Source organism: Vulpes vulpes, chromosome 1, assembly GCF_048418805.1.
Source record: "Vulpes vulpes isolate BD-2025 chromosome 1, VulVul3, whole genome shotgun sequence".
Lineage (NCBI taxonomy): Eukaryota > Metazoa > Chordata > Mammalia > Carnivora > Canidae > Vulpes > Vulpes vulpes.
In genome coordinates this window covers 4,049,281-4,065,383 of record NC_132780.1, presented here as the reverse complement: position 1 = coordinate 4,065,383, position 16,103 = coordinate 4,049,281, and the positions used below count along the sequence as shown (strand labels likewise).

At 60.8% G+C, this 16,103-nt stretch overlaps 1 protein-coding gene and 1 long non-coding RNA gene across 3 annotated transcripts in view; one reads left to right on the top strand and one right to left on the bottom strand.

Annotated features, from left to right (window-relative positions):
• Window positions 1-411: 411 nt before the first annotated feature.
• LOC140594790 (uncharacterized) lies at window positions 412-4,272 on the bottom strand. Of its 2 annotated transcripts, XR_011996106.1 has the most exons (3): window positions 4,083-4,266; window positions 3,597-3,722; window positions 412-1,801 (listed from the first exon to the last, which is right to left on the bottom strand). It is a non-coding gene; the product is annotated as an uncharacterized lncRNA (long non-coding RNA). The 2 variants fall into 2 exon arrangements; XR_011996102.1 differs by having other exon boundaries at window positions 412-3,722; window positions 4,083-4,272.
• A 220-nt stretch (window positions 4,273-4,492) lies between these two features.
• Window positions 4,493-16,103, top strand: part of PEPD (peptidase D) — a 109,445-nt gene continuing 97,834 nt past the window's right edge. Inside the window, exons 1-3 of the mRNA XM_072750078.1 lie at window positions 4,493-4,586; window positions 12,862-13,045; window positions 15,012-15,139. Of these exons, the coding sequence (XP_072606179.1) occupies window positions 4,570-4,586; window positions 12,862-13,045; window positions 15,012-15,139 (329 nt within the window). The 5' untranslated portion in view covers window positions 4,493-4,569. The remainder of the gene's footprint in view (window positions 4,587-12,861; window positions 13,046-15,011; window positions 15,140-16,103) is intronic.

Genomic DNA, 16,103 nt, shown 5'->3' with positions numbered 1-16,103 from the left:
GTGCCTGGGTGTCTCAGTGGCTAGGTGGGTGATGCGGGCCACCGAGTGGGTGGCTCAATGGGTGAAGCGTCTGCCTACCGCTCAGGTCGTGATCCCAGAGTGCTGGGACGGAGCCCCACGTCGGGCTCCCTGCTCCGTGGGGAGTCTGCTTCTCCCTCTGCCCCTCCCCCTGCTCATGCTCTCCCTCTCAGATAAATAAATAAAATATTTTAAAAAAGACAAAACAGCCACCCTGACTGGAACCGGGGAGAGGGGCAGTTGTGAGTGTCCCCAGGAATGGCCGATGTCCAGGAACTTGGAACTGGCAGAGGGAGAGCCACCCTGCCAGGGAGACTCCAGACGCCCCCAGGACACAAGCCACACAACCAAACCCCCCTGCTCTGGGACTGGGCACTCCCACTTTGGGAATCAGGACTCTCATTCATTTTTATCAAGATCTTGAAAGTGGTAATCAAGTTACACCAATGAATAGCCCAGCACAACACGGGAAATGCAATAAAGGTGAAAGCAATAAAAGGTGGCGGGACCAGCCACTCGGCACGGCTTCGACTTGCAAGAAATAAAAGTCATTATCACCTGCGCAACCCGGCCGGCCCACTCCGCATGTGCGGAAGAAAACCATTTCAGAACTTTATTTCCTATATTGAATGTCGATAATTGGATGTATTTATAAGTCTCTCTGGAAGAAAACAGCTTGTGATTTCAAGATGAGAAAACAGTCTTCCAAACAGTGAAAAACAATATATTCCCCATTTTCACACACACACAAAGAGCTTGATGCTGTCGATGTTTTTAAGGTGCTGTTGGAATGATTTGCCTTCCCGAAGCCACCGTGCCATTTCTCATCTTGAATTGCCTCGTAGACCCTGGCAAAGCACTCAGCGGGGACCGCTTCATCTGAGGCGGTGACGGGCTTCCCAGGGAGGGCCCCTCCGCCGTGGCCGTGGCTGCTGCCTCTTTCCTGCAGGAAGCCGGGTCCTCAAGGCGGCAGGTGGGGAGGGGGGTGGGGGCTCCTGGGTTGGACGATGGGGGTGGCAGCTGCGGCGTGGTCCTGGAGGAAGGGACAGGCGCCGGCCCAGGAGTCTGCTGACGTTGTCGCAGAGGCTGAAGGCTGGGACCTGCCAGAGCCGTGATGGAGAGGCAGCCTCCTGGGCTTTCCCTCTCCATCCCGCTCCTCCTGGAGAGGCTGGGTAGGAACGTGCCACTCCCGCCCCGCTCCCACCCACACGCCCCCACCCCCCTGTGCCTTCTGTTCAGTCTGCTTGGTGCTGGTTTTCTGAGCCCGATCTTCTGTTCTCAGCCAAAGCAAAAACAATCACCCCCCCCCCTCAAATGACGGCCTGTGTCATGTCACACCCCTTGAAGCTGGTGTCCCCACGAGGCGGGCACAGAGTTTCTATCCAGTGACCCTCCTGAGCTCCAGCACCCACTGCTCTCCTGGCCAGAATCAGCAGCTCCTCTCTGCTCACCGGCGGGGACAGCAGCCCGTAGCCCCGTTCTTGGCCCTCCCTGATGGTGGGCTCTTCTGACCTCCAGGGCAGGATGCGGGCCCCGACCCCTCCCAGCCTGGTCAGTCACAGAGTGGCACCCACAGTGACCTCCAGTGTGGTCCCATCTCACAGAGGCTTCCAGCAGACCAGTGTCCCGAGTATGCAGCTGAAGATGCCTGAGGCCCATGTCACGGCTTTTCCAGGGGACACCCCTGTAAGGCCCCAAGGGTGGCTGGCGGGCCAGGGGGGCTGGTCACCACTTCTGGGGCTGCCATCTCCAGGCAGCCGGCTGTCCGCGGTGTCCCGTGGGACTGCAAGAACATGTGGCCAGATTGAGGGGGGCAGACAGCGTGGGGACACCTGGCAGGACACAGTGTCTTAGGGACAAAAGGAGCCACAGGAGCTCCAGGGAGGAGCCTTCCCAGGACCAAGTTTCTTGGGTGTCTGGCCGGGGCAGGGCACTTGGGAAGAGTTATGATGCTCTGGCTCCTGGGCTGGCTGAGCACAAACACCTCCCCTTGTAGGTCACGATGACGGGAGGCTGTTTCAGTCAAAGGCCTGTGACCTCGGAGGTGACATCGCTTAAGGCCCGAGTGCGGTGCCTGGTGCTCTCTCGCGCTGATTTACACACTCCTGCTCCAACTCTCTAAAATCAATCTTTCTCCAATTGCCTCCTGGCTCCCAGCAGCGTCCGGATCTGCCCTGCATGAGTAACTACGCAATCTTCTCCCACTCCCAGGGCGGCATCTCCTGGAGCCCCAGCTCCCGATGAGGAAGGGTGGGGGTGCGGACCAGCCCTGCCAGAGCTCAGACGGTGAGGGGTGGACGTGGGAGTGGGGGAGAGCCTCGTGGGGGCCTCCGATGGGGAGGGGCGAGTGGTGGCAGGCAGCCCTCTGTGCCAGGCTCCTGCAACGCTGGCAGGGTCCAGACGGGCCTGCGTGCACACGAGTCGGGGGCAGGGCCTCCCTATTACTGCTCCCACCCCAGGGAGCTCCCCTGTATTACTTTGTGGATGTTTAGGATAATTACTCCTTTTTCACATTAATAAACACTTTGAGCTGCCAGTCGGCTTAATTTTGACATATTTGACGTCAAAAGAAATGGTGGAGGGGCTTTAATTAGCTCAGGGGCAGGTTTTCCTTCCACAAAGGAACATGAAATGCTCATTCTGCTCACCCTTGGTTATTTTTAAAGAGCGTCTCTTTTTAGGGAATTGAATTTCTTTAGCCGAAGGTAGAGCAACTGCTCAATGGGGGGACCCCGGTTTTCAGTGGCCCCAATCCCAGGTGGTGAAGTATAGAGCCTTGTACCTCTGCCCTTCTCTTTGGAAACCAGCAAGGGGGCTGACAGGAGGTCTACCCCCCGGAGTCCTACCTGGAGGACAGAGACCCCTGAGAGCTGCTGTATGTGTAGTGGGAAGGGGGATCACAGATGGGGACCCCCTCTTCCATCAACTCTCCTCTGCCTTAACTGGGTCTGGGGGGGGGGCAAAGGGCTGTGTGGAGGTGCCACTGTCCTCCTCATGGCTTTGACCTCTTTTGGCTGTGCCCTGGGCTGAAGGCGCCTCGATGTTTGCTCACGAAACCCTACAGCAGCCCCATGAGGTGGGACCCTCAGATCTCACCTGACAGATGAGAAACCAGGCACGGTGCTGGGTTCAAAGCGGCCATGCTGTGTCACCCCCTCTGCTTATGGTCTGGCTTGTTTCCTCCCCCTGCTTAAGGCGCTGGCTGTGTTCCCAGCTTGGTGGGAACACATCGTAGCTGTTTCTCCATCTCATAGCCTCTGGTGCCCCCCTAGCCTGGCCATGGTCACCCACACCCTTGTCTTTGACAAAGAAACAAGAGGTACCCCCAAACCTAGGCCCTTCAACCAGAAGTTACTTCCAGCTTTGAGACAGCTGGGGTCTGGGGGTCAGGACTCCCACGGGCATGAGCTAGGCTTTACCTCCTGTCCTCACACATATGCACACCCTCATGTGGCCCAGGACCCCAGGGGCACCCCCACCCCAGTCCTGGGCCCCTTTTCTTCACAGAGCCAGAGTGGGTAGCTAGTCAGGGGTGCAACTGCACAAGCTTGGCTCCTGTGGGGGCCCAGGTGACTTACCTCTCGAGGGCTCAGTTTTCCCATCTGTAAAATGGCATTAAGGACAGAGCCTACAGCACAGAGCTGTCCTGAAGATTCGTTGCACTAACATTCGCAAGGGGTAGGGTCACAGTAAGTGCTCCGTACCTGCGGGCAGTAGTTGTGAGGGTTACTCTTATTCTACAACAGCCTAGGTTGCTCCCTTGGAACATCTGCTTCCCATGTCCCTCCCGGACACCCCTTCCTCCATCTCTTTGGGGGACCTTGCACCCAACGGCAGTGCCCAGCAGAGCAGACGGGGATGTGCTCGGTAGCATCTCCCTCCTGAACTGTGCCCTCCATGTGACACTTCTCTCCAGCCCTCCTCCCTGGCCACCCCACTCTCTGCATGGGTCCTTCTCCATCATGCAGTTGAGGGAGCTCGGAAAGGTCCTACCGGACCTAACTTCCCAGCCACATACGGCAGGGCCTGGGGGATCTGACCCTTGCTTACCTCTGAGGCCTTACCTCTCACTCCCACACCGTGCCCTTTGGTGGACACTGAACTTTTTTTGGTTACTCCAACAGCCCTGGCCTTTGCTCAAGTCCTTTCCCTTTTCCAGCTACAGCTGTCACCTCTGCCCCGCCCCTAGATTGGGTCAAAGGCTCTCTGTCCCGGGGTGGTCCCCGCCCCCCAGGTTGGGGGGGCTGCGCTGAGATGAGGTATCCGGCGCCCGAGGACACTCCCTCCTCCCCGGAAAGGCCTCTGCACCCCCCGCGCCTCGCCCGCAAGGTAGGGGGCTCCCCGGGTCTCGCGGAGCTGGACAGGGGAGGGGGCGGGGCAAAACGCCGCCCCGCCCAGGCCCCGCCCAGGCCCCGCCCAGGCCCCGCCCAGGCCCCGCCCAGACCCCGCCCAGGCCCCCGCCCAGGCCCCGCCCAGGCCCCGCCCCCCGCAGCAGGACCCGGCGGGGCTCAGCTGACGCCGCACTTCACGTGACGCCGGCGCGGGGCGGACATGGCGGCGTCCGCCGGGTGAGTGCGGCTCCTGTGCCCGGCCGTCGGCGGGCGGCGCGGACGGGGGGCCCGGGCTTCCCGGTGACAGTCCCCGCCGCCGCGGCCCGGCTGCTCGCGCTGTGTGGCCGCGGGCGTCGGAGCGCGGGGCGGCGGGCTGCGGGCTCCGAGCCTGGGGCCGCTGAGCTCCGGTCTCCGCTGCCCGGTGGTCCTCGGGGCCGCGCCGGCGCTCAGGCCCCACCCGCGCGCGGAGCCGCCTCGCCGTGTGGCCGAGGTGCGGGCTCGGGGCCGCTGGCGCGTTGGCGGCCACGACCGTCAGACGGGAAGGCGGCGTTGCCGGGTGCGCGGGGTGCCCGCGTCGGGGTGCCTGGGGCGGGTGCGCGGGGTGCGCGGGTCGGGGTGCGCGGGGTGCCCGGGTCGGGGTGCGCGGGGTGCTCGGGTCGGGGTGCCTGGGGCGGGTGCGCGGGGTGCCCGGGTCGGGGTGCGCGGGGTGCTCGGGTCGGGGTGCCCGGGTCGGGGTGCGCGGGGTGCCCGGGGCGGGGTGCGCGGGGTGCTCGGGTCGGGGTGCCTGGGGCGGGTGCGCGGGGTGCCCGGGTCGGGGTGCCTGGAGTGCCCAGGGCGGGGTGCGCGGGGTGCCCGGGTCGGGGTGTCTGGGCCGGGGTGCGCGGGGTGCCCGGTCGGGGTGCCTGGGGTGTCCCGGCCGGGGTGCGCGGGGTGCCCGGTCGGGGTGCCTGGGGCGGGTGCGCGGGGTGCCCGGGTCAGGTGCGCGGGGTGCCCGGCCTGGAGTGCCCTGGGTGCTCAGGCCGGGTGCCTGGGCCAAGCACTTGGTGGCGTCTGAGAAGCACTCGGAATCCCCACCCTGGCATCCCCACCCCGGCTGGGCACTTCCCTGCTCCTTTCAGGGCCCAGACGTCCCCTCTGAGAAGCCTTCCTGCAGCACCTACCGGAGGATTTGCAGCCCTTCTCACCTCCTGATGAACTATGTAGTACATTTATCTTGTTTCTCATCTTCTCATCCAGACTGTCAGGTCAGGGCCTTTCTCTGGTTCTCTCCAGGGCCTCACTGATTAGGTGCCTTGCACACAGTAGGTGCTTCCTGAATTCTGCTGCTTGAAAGGATGGGTGGGTGAGTGGGCCTGGTGGGAGGAAGCGTGGACAGATGGGCTCATGGAAGCTTTGGGGAGAGTGTCCCAGAGGAGGGAATACCTGAGCGAAGGGTGAGTGACAAAGGTTGAGGCCGGGGGAGAGTAGGGTGCATCCATCCTTGTGCTGGAGGGTGTGGTGTCTCCGTTGGCTTCCTCAGACTTTGTCCTGAGGGGTTGGAGCCATCCAGGGGTTTTAATCTAATCAGATGTGCTCTTTAGACAGTTGTTCCCCTGGGTTGGGTGTGAGTTCAAGGGGAGGCCCAGTAATGGGTATGGCATATGGGCCTGCTGGTGCTGGGGGCTAGGAGAGGAAGTGGTAGAGAGGGGACACTGCCCCAGGTGCCAGGCTGGGCACTGAGATCAGAACGGTGGAGCTAGGGGACTGACTGCATCTCTTTTTTTTGGGAGATGGGGGAGACTGGCAACAGAAAATGGCCCCTCAAGTGGGCCCCAGCGTTGGGAGAGCTTAAGACCTACAGATCAAACACGTAGTGAACACCGGCTGTGTTCCAGGGACAGTACTGGGCTTACCCTTAGGTATTCACAGGCCACTGGGGCAGATGGACACGCGGCACCCTGTCATCCACCTTCTACCTCTGGTCTTGGTGTGTGCTGTGGAGGGTCCTGGGTTCTGAGCTCAGGGGAGGGTGTGGGTAGGCTTCAATCCCTGGATGACTTGGGGGCCCCTCAGACAGAGAACTGTGCATGCAAGGTCCCAGATGCATGTAAAGGAACCTGGGGTCGGATCCCTGAAGCCCGCCTATGATCCTGTCTGAAAGAGCAGAGTGAGCAATAGTGTCGGTCACTGCCCAGATGTGGGTCTCTTGTCTTTATGTCTGGGCCGGCCAGGTCGTCCCAGGCAGTTCCAGGGGCTGCATTTGGGTTCCGGACTCTATGCTGGCCCGAGGCCTGCTGCTCTCCTGAAGGCACAGAAGAACCAGGCTCCTTGTTTGGATGAGGGTGAACCTGGAACTGGCCAAATCCTGGAAGGAGCGCTCTTACAGCAAAGCTGATCTTCTGGGCCAAGGGGGGCGGGGCGGGCAGGGGCAAAGGGATGACAGAAGGATAGTGGGGGCACTATCGGAAGTCCAGGTAGCTTCCAGAGCTTGACAAGGCCTCCTTGGCAAGAGCCATCCCAAACTGCCCTGCTGGACACTTTGAATCTGGGGGCAAACCCTAGCAGCTTCTTGAAAGGGAGGAGTTTTTGAGTGTGTTTCCAGCAAAGCTCTGTGCCATCTGCACGCAGGGGGACAGATCACAGGCACAGTGAGGCACTCTGCCATCATATCATGGCCATGGGCTCCCCTGGGAGTCAGATTTGGTCGCCTGTAGTGTTCTTCCAGAGCCTGGGCCAGGGGAGGCTGTGAGAGTCTCAGGTGACTGGAGTTGCTCCATGTGATTTGGGAAGCAGTGGAAGAAATCCTAAACCAGCATCTCAGATTCCACGAGAAACTCCAGATGCAACGAGACGCTCCCCTGGGGAGTGTGTCAGGGTTGATCCTGCTCTGTCCTGCCAGCTTGGGCAGGAACTTCAAGTATGAGATGGAGGGTCCCATAGCCCCCAGAGGGCCTGCTCCAAAGTCCTCCGCCCCCTTTCCACCCCTCATCCCATGGCACTCGGTGGGAGGGACCCCTACCTTCTCTTGAGCCATGGTCTGCTCCCGCACATGGCTTTTCCCTTTCTCTTCCTTGCTGTGCCCACTTCACGTGCGGTCCTGGAGGGCCCTTGGCCTCTGATGTAGCTTTTCACATACTTGTGGGCCCAGTTTAGATGATGATCCCTCCTCCTAGAAACCTTTCCTGGCCGCCCAGGCGCCCCCCTGACCTCTGATAGCTTCCCGCTGAGAACTCCAGAGAATCCGTTTTTTTTGTTTTGTTTTGTTTTTTTTTTTTTCACTCTCAGGATGCTTTTACATGTCCGCACACCTGCCACTCGTGGTTAAGATGTTTCCCTTCCTGCCTCTGCTGGCCTCCTTGGAGCCGAGGGGCCATATGGCCACCCTGTGATTGGTGCTGGGTGACCTGGTGCTTAATAAAACGGGGGATTTTACTCTAAATTGGTCCAGTGTGCCGTCCTGCTTTGCAAGGAGGCTCTCAGTGATTGAGGAGAGGAGATGTGGGTGGGAGGGGGACAGAATTCTGAGTAGGATGAAGAAACAACTTTGAGTTTTTTAACTGAGTGGCTTCTGGGGTGCCACCGCCCAGGGGGCCTTTGCCAGCAAGGGAAAGCAGGTGAGCTGCCCTGGGTGTGAGCCTGTTGGGTCATAGGTCACACCCAAGTCAGCGTTCTTTGGGAGAGAAAGTACCCTGAAGAGTTGCGTTCTGGATCCAAGCCTGTCCTCACCCTGATATGAACCTTGTGCTCCTGGGGAAGAGGTGTCAGGCTGACCCTGGCGGGTGGGTAAGGTGGGTCTGTGGGAGGGGGCTGGCTGTGGGGTGGGGCTGGAGGGGGCTGAGTGCCCCTTTGCCCTCCCTGGCCTGGTCCCAACTCCACACAGCTCTCTCTCCCTGGGTCTCCACATGGGCTTAGCACCGCCCCCCCCCCCCCCCCCCCCCCGACCCTTCCAGCCAGGTGAGCTGGAAGGTTGCCCTTGCTGACAGCCGGCACGTGGGCTCGGTGCCCAGCCCAAGCTGGAGGCCGATGGTGAGGAAAGCAGGAGGTCCCTGGCTGGCCCCTCTTGCCCGGAGGTTAGCAGCATGGCCCCATCTAGAAGCGTCATCACATTCTAGTGCAGGGACCTCATCCTTATCTGTGCCGCACACAGGGTGAGGCCTGTGCCCCCTTCTCAACTCTGTGTTTTTCAGTGCTTAAGATCAAACACACAGGATTACGAGGAAAACCAGTTGTGTTAAAATACAGTTATCAAAATGTTAATAAATTTATGGCACAGTAATAGATGCTTCTTTGTTAACACAGGAACTAAGAAAAGCAGCAGGCCTAGTCTCCACCTTAAGTTTGAAGCAGTGATGAACAAGAGTGACGTTTTGAGATACCGTGACATCAGTAATGTGAGAGGAAAACACCTGTGATTGTTGGTGGTGACAGATTCATACATCTCTGATAGGGCTGTGGTTAGTTGCTTACATTAATTGAAGAAAATGCGAGTTTGGATGACAGGTTAAAGGCAGTAAAGGTATCATTTTTCCCATGTGAGTAGATGGAGTCCCTCGATTCCATGTGTGGATCGCCACGGGCCTTGGGTGCGAGCCCTGCAGGTCGGCACAAGGCAAGTGGGGGGTGCTCCGTGCTCTGAGGTGACAGGAATGGGTTGTAGGGGCAGCAGCATCCCCCTTCCCCTGAGCCCGTCCCGCCCCACCCCTGGTCACTGGCTGCTTCCTGGGCCCTGCCGGTCGGCAGGCCTGGGCTGGCCCTGTGGGGGCTGGAACCTGTCTTCTGGGTCTCTGTGGGGCCCCAGAGCCGGTCTGCTGGCCCACCAGCCCCTGCTATCTCCCTCTGCCATCGCCCTATTTGCACCAGCACTTGGGCGTGACCTGGCTTTTGCCTTTTGAATTCTGGGTGTCAGGTGAGAGCGTCAGTGGAAAGCAGGTGGAGGTGTTTTATTGGTGCTGCTTTTGCTGAGCTTGTGGGAAGTCACCTGCCCTGGCTCTGGGCCCGATCTTCCTGCAGGGGGTTTGGTTTATGCCAGGAGAAATCAAAGGGCACATCTCTGTAAACCTCGACTCTTGGGGTGCCCGGCTGTAATGTGTGACTGCAGCTCATCGGCTTGCCTGGCGTCTCAGACTGGCGGGCCCTTCTCTGTTGTGGCTGAGCCCCACGGGGGCCAGGGTCCTAGTCCTGCAGATTATCTTCACCGTAGCAGCTGACACTCACTTCAGGGGTTCTCAGCAACTTTCCTGCCTTGAGCTGGGCTGCCTGGCCCTTGGGCCAGAAGGTCCCAGTCCAGGTGCCCTGAAGAATGCAGGTCTCTCAGAAAGTTCTGGACAAGAGGAAGCCCAGCCCTCTGAGAGCCTTCCTGGTGGGAGCATGGTGGCAGGCCGGGTGGAGCTGGTACGTGGTGTGTTTAAGGAGAGAGGGCCGGGGAGGGGGATGAGGAGTGGTCAGGGAGGGGGTGGGTGCTGGCTGAAACTGGGCATTTGCAGTCAGTAGTGCTGTGGAGTCTGCGTGCATCTGCACCTGCATTAGTGCTTTGTTGGGGCTCCCTCCCTCAGGCTTTGCTGAGCGAGGGGAAAGTGTGGGGGGAGGCGGTGGGGCTGCTGGTGGCTGCACTTTCAGTTCCTGATTGCATGGCCAGCTGGGATGCAGGCATGTTTATGAGCTGGCACCTCTGCCCTTTGGTCCCTGCGGCCAAGCATAGCAGAGAAGCAGCCCAGCTTAGAGGAGTCCTGGCCCCTGTACAACTGCTCTGGGAGGGTGAGTGGCAGCTGATGCCCAGGGACGGGGCGGGGGAGTTCTAGTCCTGTCACCCTGTGTGGGGTGTGTGTGACTCCTCCACCCCTCTGGTCAGGCTGGGCCCAGGGGTTCTGCTTCCTGCCGCTCTGGAGCTGATGTGGCAATTTCTGACCTGCACAGCTGTGTGGATGACCCCCCGCCCCCGCCCACCATTGACAGTTGTGGCCTCAGCAGATATTTCTTGAGCGTTTGCTGTTTGCCAAGCAGAGTGCTAGGCACTGGGGCAGCAGCGACCAGAGCAGACCCAGAGTGGTGCCTGTGGGATTTACATTCTTGTGCGTGGAGGCAGGCCTCCCCAGTGAGCACCAGTGAACACCTGGCAGCCTCCCTGGAAGAGGTGATGAAGAGGGGCACCTGGTGGGTCAGCGGTCGAGTGTCTGTCTTTGGCCCAGGGTGTGATCCTGGAGTCCCGGGATCGGGTCCCGCATCGGGCTCCCTGCATGGAGCCTGCTTCATGCCTGTGTCTCTGCCTCTCTCTCTGTGTGTCTCATGAATAAATAAATAAAATCTTAAAAAAAAAAAAAGGTGATGGAGACAGCTTAATGTTTAGTGCAGTCAGTTTACAGCGCTGTGGGCAGGTTAAGGGGGCCCGGGAGAGAAGAGGATGGCAGCTGGCCAGAAGCCAGCCAAGGCAGTGCTGTGAGAAGGGGGGGCAGGGAGCTGTGGCCCCTGAGGGGAGCGACCACCAGCCATCGGGTTCCAGGTTCCACCACGGAGGGAGCAGGGGATGGCTTCCCGGCCCTCCCTCTCCCCTCTTCCTGCCTGCCTCTGCCTCGCAGTGGCTAACTCCACCTGGAGGGTAGTGGAGTCCTGGGGGGGGGCGGGCTGGAGAGAGCAGGGGGTGGATCCGGAAGGCGCAAGTGCTAAGTTGGGGGACAGGGACGGGAGAGAGCTGCAAGTTTAAGGAGGAAGGCCAGGGAAGACCATCTTGAGAAGGTGGCATTGGGAGCCAGGATGTGCAGGCGATGTCACCTGCTTGAGGGTCCCCGCCTCTGAGGAGCCCATGGCTGGGCGGGTGCGGTCCCTGGCGGTGCCTTCTCTCTTGAACCAGCCCTGCCTGGGCCGTGCCTGCCCTCCTGGGCCTGGGTGCCAACCTGCCCCCCCCAACCCCAGCACACGGCCGGGGCCGGCCTGCCTCCTCCACCCCCTGGGCCTGGCCCCTCAGCCTCCCTAGCACCCCATGCACTTGCAGGGACCTTCCCTCTGTCCGTTTAATCTAGCTGCTGATTCAGGAAGGCAGGTCCCTGCCCTCCGGAGCTTGTACCTTACCCCAGGGACCGTGAGCAGGTAAATGATGCCACGCAGTGCCGCGCACCCTGGAGAGGGGCAACGAGAGCAGGGGATAAGGTTTGGACGGAGTATCAGGAAGCTTCTGGGAAGAGCAGCCATTTCTGCAGAGGCCTAGATAAAGTGAGAACAGCAGCCATGCGGGCACCGACCAGGGTGCTCTTGGTGTTTGGGGAAGAGCTGGGATGCCCGCGCAGGCAAAGTGGGGGCTGGAGCCCCTCAGTGCCTGGTAGCTCTGTTCCAAGTGCTCTCGATAGCTGAGGGGGGTGGGCCGGGGAGGGGGTCTGCTCAGATTTGCATCGCAGCAGGTCCTTCTGGTTGGGTGCAGAAGAGGCTGTGGGGGAAGCTGGGACCCAGAGAGCCTGACGAGTTCCCTGTGGTTGTGTCCAGGTCCAGGCAGGAGATACAGGTCCCTCAGCTGGAGGTGGAGATAGGGAGGGAGCCTGAGCATGGTCGGGGCTGTGGAAGAGTGACCCCCAGGGTCCTGGGTGCCCAGAGGCTGGGTGAGGACTGAGAAGCCCTGTGTGGATTGGGAGGGGGGTGTCACTGTGGCCTGGCAGGGGCTGCAGTGTGGGGAGGGGTGGGCTGAGGCCCAAGGCCGGGATTGAGGGGAGCTCGGGCAGCTGGGACACCAGAGAGGGCGGGGGTGGGGGGCGGTTCTTGAGCAACTCTGCAGAGGATATTTCCTGCAAAAGGAAGAGAAAAATCATGCTGGAGCCATGTGCCAGTCAAAGGAGGTGTTTTATTTATCATGAGGGTGAGGTTCCTGTATGTTGGATACAAAGAGTGATCCCGGGAGGGAGGTTGGATGCCGGAGCAATGTGGGACTAGACATGGGATGCAGGTCCAGAGGCAGGTGGGCTTCGGGGAGTGGGTGGGGTGACGCCTGTCCTCCAGGACAGCACCCCTGGGGCTGCCACTGCCCAGTCCATCTCACCATGGTCCCCTCGACACAGACTCACTTTGGGCCCGGTACTGGGTGTCCTGTGTATGCGTGTCAGGCTCGGGTCGGTGTCCCGGCCCCGGGCTGCTGGGTCTGTGGCTTGCGGAGAAGACGGCATCATGCAGGCATGGGGGCAGGGATCCAGGGTTGTCTGGGCCCGATCACAGATCCTTCTCGCTTGATCGGTAAGCTCCTTGAGGGCAGGGATGGGTCCGTCTGCAAACTTGTGCAGGCCTGCTCTCCCGGGGTGGGTGGGGGGGTGTTAAACACACACAGCTTTCCCTCATCCCTGCTCCGGTCCAGTGCTCAGGGGCAGCGGTGGGGAGTGTGGTCGAGGAGGCCCCGTGGTCCTCGGCAGCCTAGTGAGGGACTGTTCTGGGTCAAGCAGGTTGAGTTTGGGCCAGCTTGCCCCGTGCTGCTGGACGGGGGTCGCCTCGGACCATGGGAGGTGGATGTCCTCAGGGGCGCTAACAGAAGCCTGCGTGGCCACGTGTGCTCATGTCTTTGCAGACCTTCATTTTGGCTGGGGAACGAAACCCTGAAGGTGCCCCTGGCGCTCTTTGGCCTGAACAGGCAGCGGCTGTGTGAGCGGCTGCGGAAGAACCCGGCTGTGCAGGCCGGCTCTGTGGTGCTGCTGCAGGGTGGGGAGGACACGCAGCGCTACTGCACCGACACCGGGGTCCTCTTCCGCCAGGTGAGCCTACCCCGGAGGCTTTGTGCACCGTCCCATGTACTCCTGTGGGCTGTCCGCCCCCCTCCAGCATCGGGCCTGGTGGGCCTTGGGTAGCTTTACTCCCAAGGGGACCCCAAAGAGGCTCTCTGAGGGCAGGCCAAGACCTGCGCACCCAGGGAGCCCAGACTCTGGAGGGCTAGAGCCCTCCTAGCTGGGGGTGGGGGCAGAGCTGGTGTCAGCCGGTCTCAGCTCTTAGTTCAGAATACAGAAGAATGACATTCCTGGGGGGCAAGCAGGCAAGAAGGCTTCCTGGAAGAGGCAGTATTTGATGTGGGCCCTGAAGGCCAGGGCGAATTCTGACAAGTGCAGTTGGGGGTTGGTGTTCCAGGCTGGAAGGGGGAGGGTGGTGTCCACAGGAGGGAGTGGGAAGAGGGTGGGCTGAGCACAGGTGCAGATGGGGAGGGACTTCTGGGGCCAGATTCCATCTACAGCAGGGAAGACGCAGGCTGCAGAGGGCCTGGAAGGGGCACGGGGACAGGGTGCTGCGTAGGAGGAGTGGCTTGCCCATTGCTGACTCTGCGACCCTCGCTGGGTTGTGGTATCCTGGCCTAGGAAGTAGATTAGGGACACCTTGAGGTTCTGGAACCCCGTGTGGCGGAGGGTGGCCTCGCTGCAGGAAGCCAGCCCAGATATGGTGGCCTTGGCTGAGAATGACTGACATCACTCAGTTTCCAGGAACAGGAGCAAAGACACTCAACAGAGGGTCTCACCCAGAGAGCTGGAGAGGCCCTGAGCTGGCCCCACTCTCACTGATCCCAGCATTGCACCCACTTTACAGATGATGAAACCGAGCCTCACAGAGGCAATGACTTGCCTGCGGGGGAGATGGGGCTAATTAGAATCCCATCTCTGGACTCTAGGGATAGGGCTCTCTTCTCCCTGCCATACCTGGAGCTAGGGCCTGACACCCCGGGAACCCCAGAACCTCCTTGGGGGCAGGCAGAGCTTTGGGGACATGGCCGTCCGACATCCAGGCCAGGAAGAGGAAGGGAAATATGAAGGGGCCGTGAGTGTGGAAGGGCGGCACGATGTGGCCTCCCCACTGGCCTGCATCCGCCCCGCAGGACACAGCCGGGCTGTCAGCTGCTCAGAGCAACGGCAGTGTTTTTGCTGAAAGTGGCTCCCGCTGGAAAGTTGCCTTGTGCCACGTTCTTGCGGCTGCCAGCCTGTAGTCCTGGCTGCTAGAGACGTGGAGTCTCCATAAGTTTTTTCTGACTAGTCTTGAGGCTTCCTGAGGTTTACGTATTCTGGGGTTTAAAAACCGATCTCCTAAATCCAGCCTTTGGCTCCCTTACTGCCGTTATGCAAGGTTAATTTTAGAAGAGAAGAGATCCTCCTCCACCTCATACCTTTAGAACATTATCTGAGCGCAGTGTTTATTGCTAAACACTGAAGTCATCACCTGCCCCGGGGGTGGGAGAAGGAAGTAAGAAGTCCCACGTGGAGGAACCCATTTCCGTGCAGGTGTCTGGCCTGGGTGTCTAAGTCAGGGTGGCATCTTGCCCACCTTTGGGCTTGCGGGCAGCAGAGAGGCGCGGGTAGGGCTGTGCCGGGCCCACGGTGCGCGTGGGCACCCGTGTCCTAGTGTGCCCCGGGGTGTGGCCAGAGAGGGGGGCTGTGGGTAGGGCTCGGGCACATGCATGCACTGCGCATCCTCAGAGAAGGCTCAGAGCAGAGCGGGAGGAGCCAGCCAGGCTGCCCCATGCCCAATCCCAGGAGGGGGTCATGGGCAGCCCACCACTCGCAGGGGTGGGGGGGGCAGAGTGAGTAGGTGGGGAACTATGTGAGGCTTGGGGGGCGGTCTCCCAGAGCTGGGGGGCCTGGGGCTGACTCTCTGGGGTGCTCGGTCTGACACCCAGCCTCTCTCCTTACATCGCATGTTTTGGTACTGCTGACCGGGTAACCAAGGTCCTTGTTCCCACCACAGGAGTCTTTCTTTCACTGGGCGTTCGGCGTCACCGATCCAGGCTGCTACGGCACCATCGATGTCGGCACCGGGACGTCGACCTTGTTTGTGCCCAGGCTTCCTGCCAGCTACGCCACCTGGATGGGAAAGTAAGGAGCAGCCCGGGCCGTGTGACTGCCTGCTGACCACCGTGGGGTCGGGTGCAAGGAGGGAAGGAGTAGTGGGGGGCGGGGGAGGTGTCAGCGGCTGGGCCCATTGACAGCCTGCTCAGGGCCGGAGCCTGGTATCCTTAGTGGGGAAGGGGCGTCAGAGCCACAGCCGCAGACTGTAGTCGTGTTTGTGTGGAGGTACTACGTATTCATCTGGAAATTCTGGATTCCCAGCTTTGCTAAAATGCCAGAGGCTTTGGCCTCAGTGGACCGTTACTCCTGTGTGGCGTCAGCAGGAGGTGGCCCCCACCTTGGGTGCCATGGGAGTTGGCTCAGGTCAGAGAGGGCAGCCTGGGACCCTTCTCCCCGCCCCATCCCTAACAGGCCGGTCCTGGATGCCTGCTGTGTGCCTGTCTCTGGCTCAGATGGAGGCCCTGCCTCAGTGGGCACCTGTGAGACGGGCCGTGGCTCTGTGCGCCAGGCTGGTGCTGAATGAGGAGTGTGAGACGGGGGCCTGGGCTGTGCTCGGAGGCCTCCTCCGCACCGTCCACGGCACCTACCGGCTCCAGGGCCCTTGGCCGTGTCTGTCCCTTTGGGAGCCATCCTGCTGGCTCAGAGGTGCTGAGAGGTGGAAGCTGTACTTACGCATGGGTGCTTGAGCCCCGCAGGGGATCCCTCTAAATGCCCATCACCACGTCAGCACGTCATTTCTGCCCAGAGAGTGATAATTCTGGGCTAATGTCTAACCTGCAGCCCTTGCTGCCTGGTGTCCCTAAACGCAACGCTCGTTACCAGGTGGGCTGGCAGGCCCGTGGCTGCTACGGGGAGCTGCTGCGTGCAGAGGGCCGGGATTGGGCCCCCCCGGCTTCCTCTGCTTCATTCACCCCCCTCCCCACTGGCCCTTTGGTGCAACTCCACAGCCACCTTGTTGGCCCGGCAGGTACCTCTTCTGTCATCTTGGGGC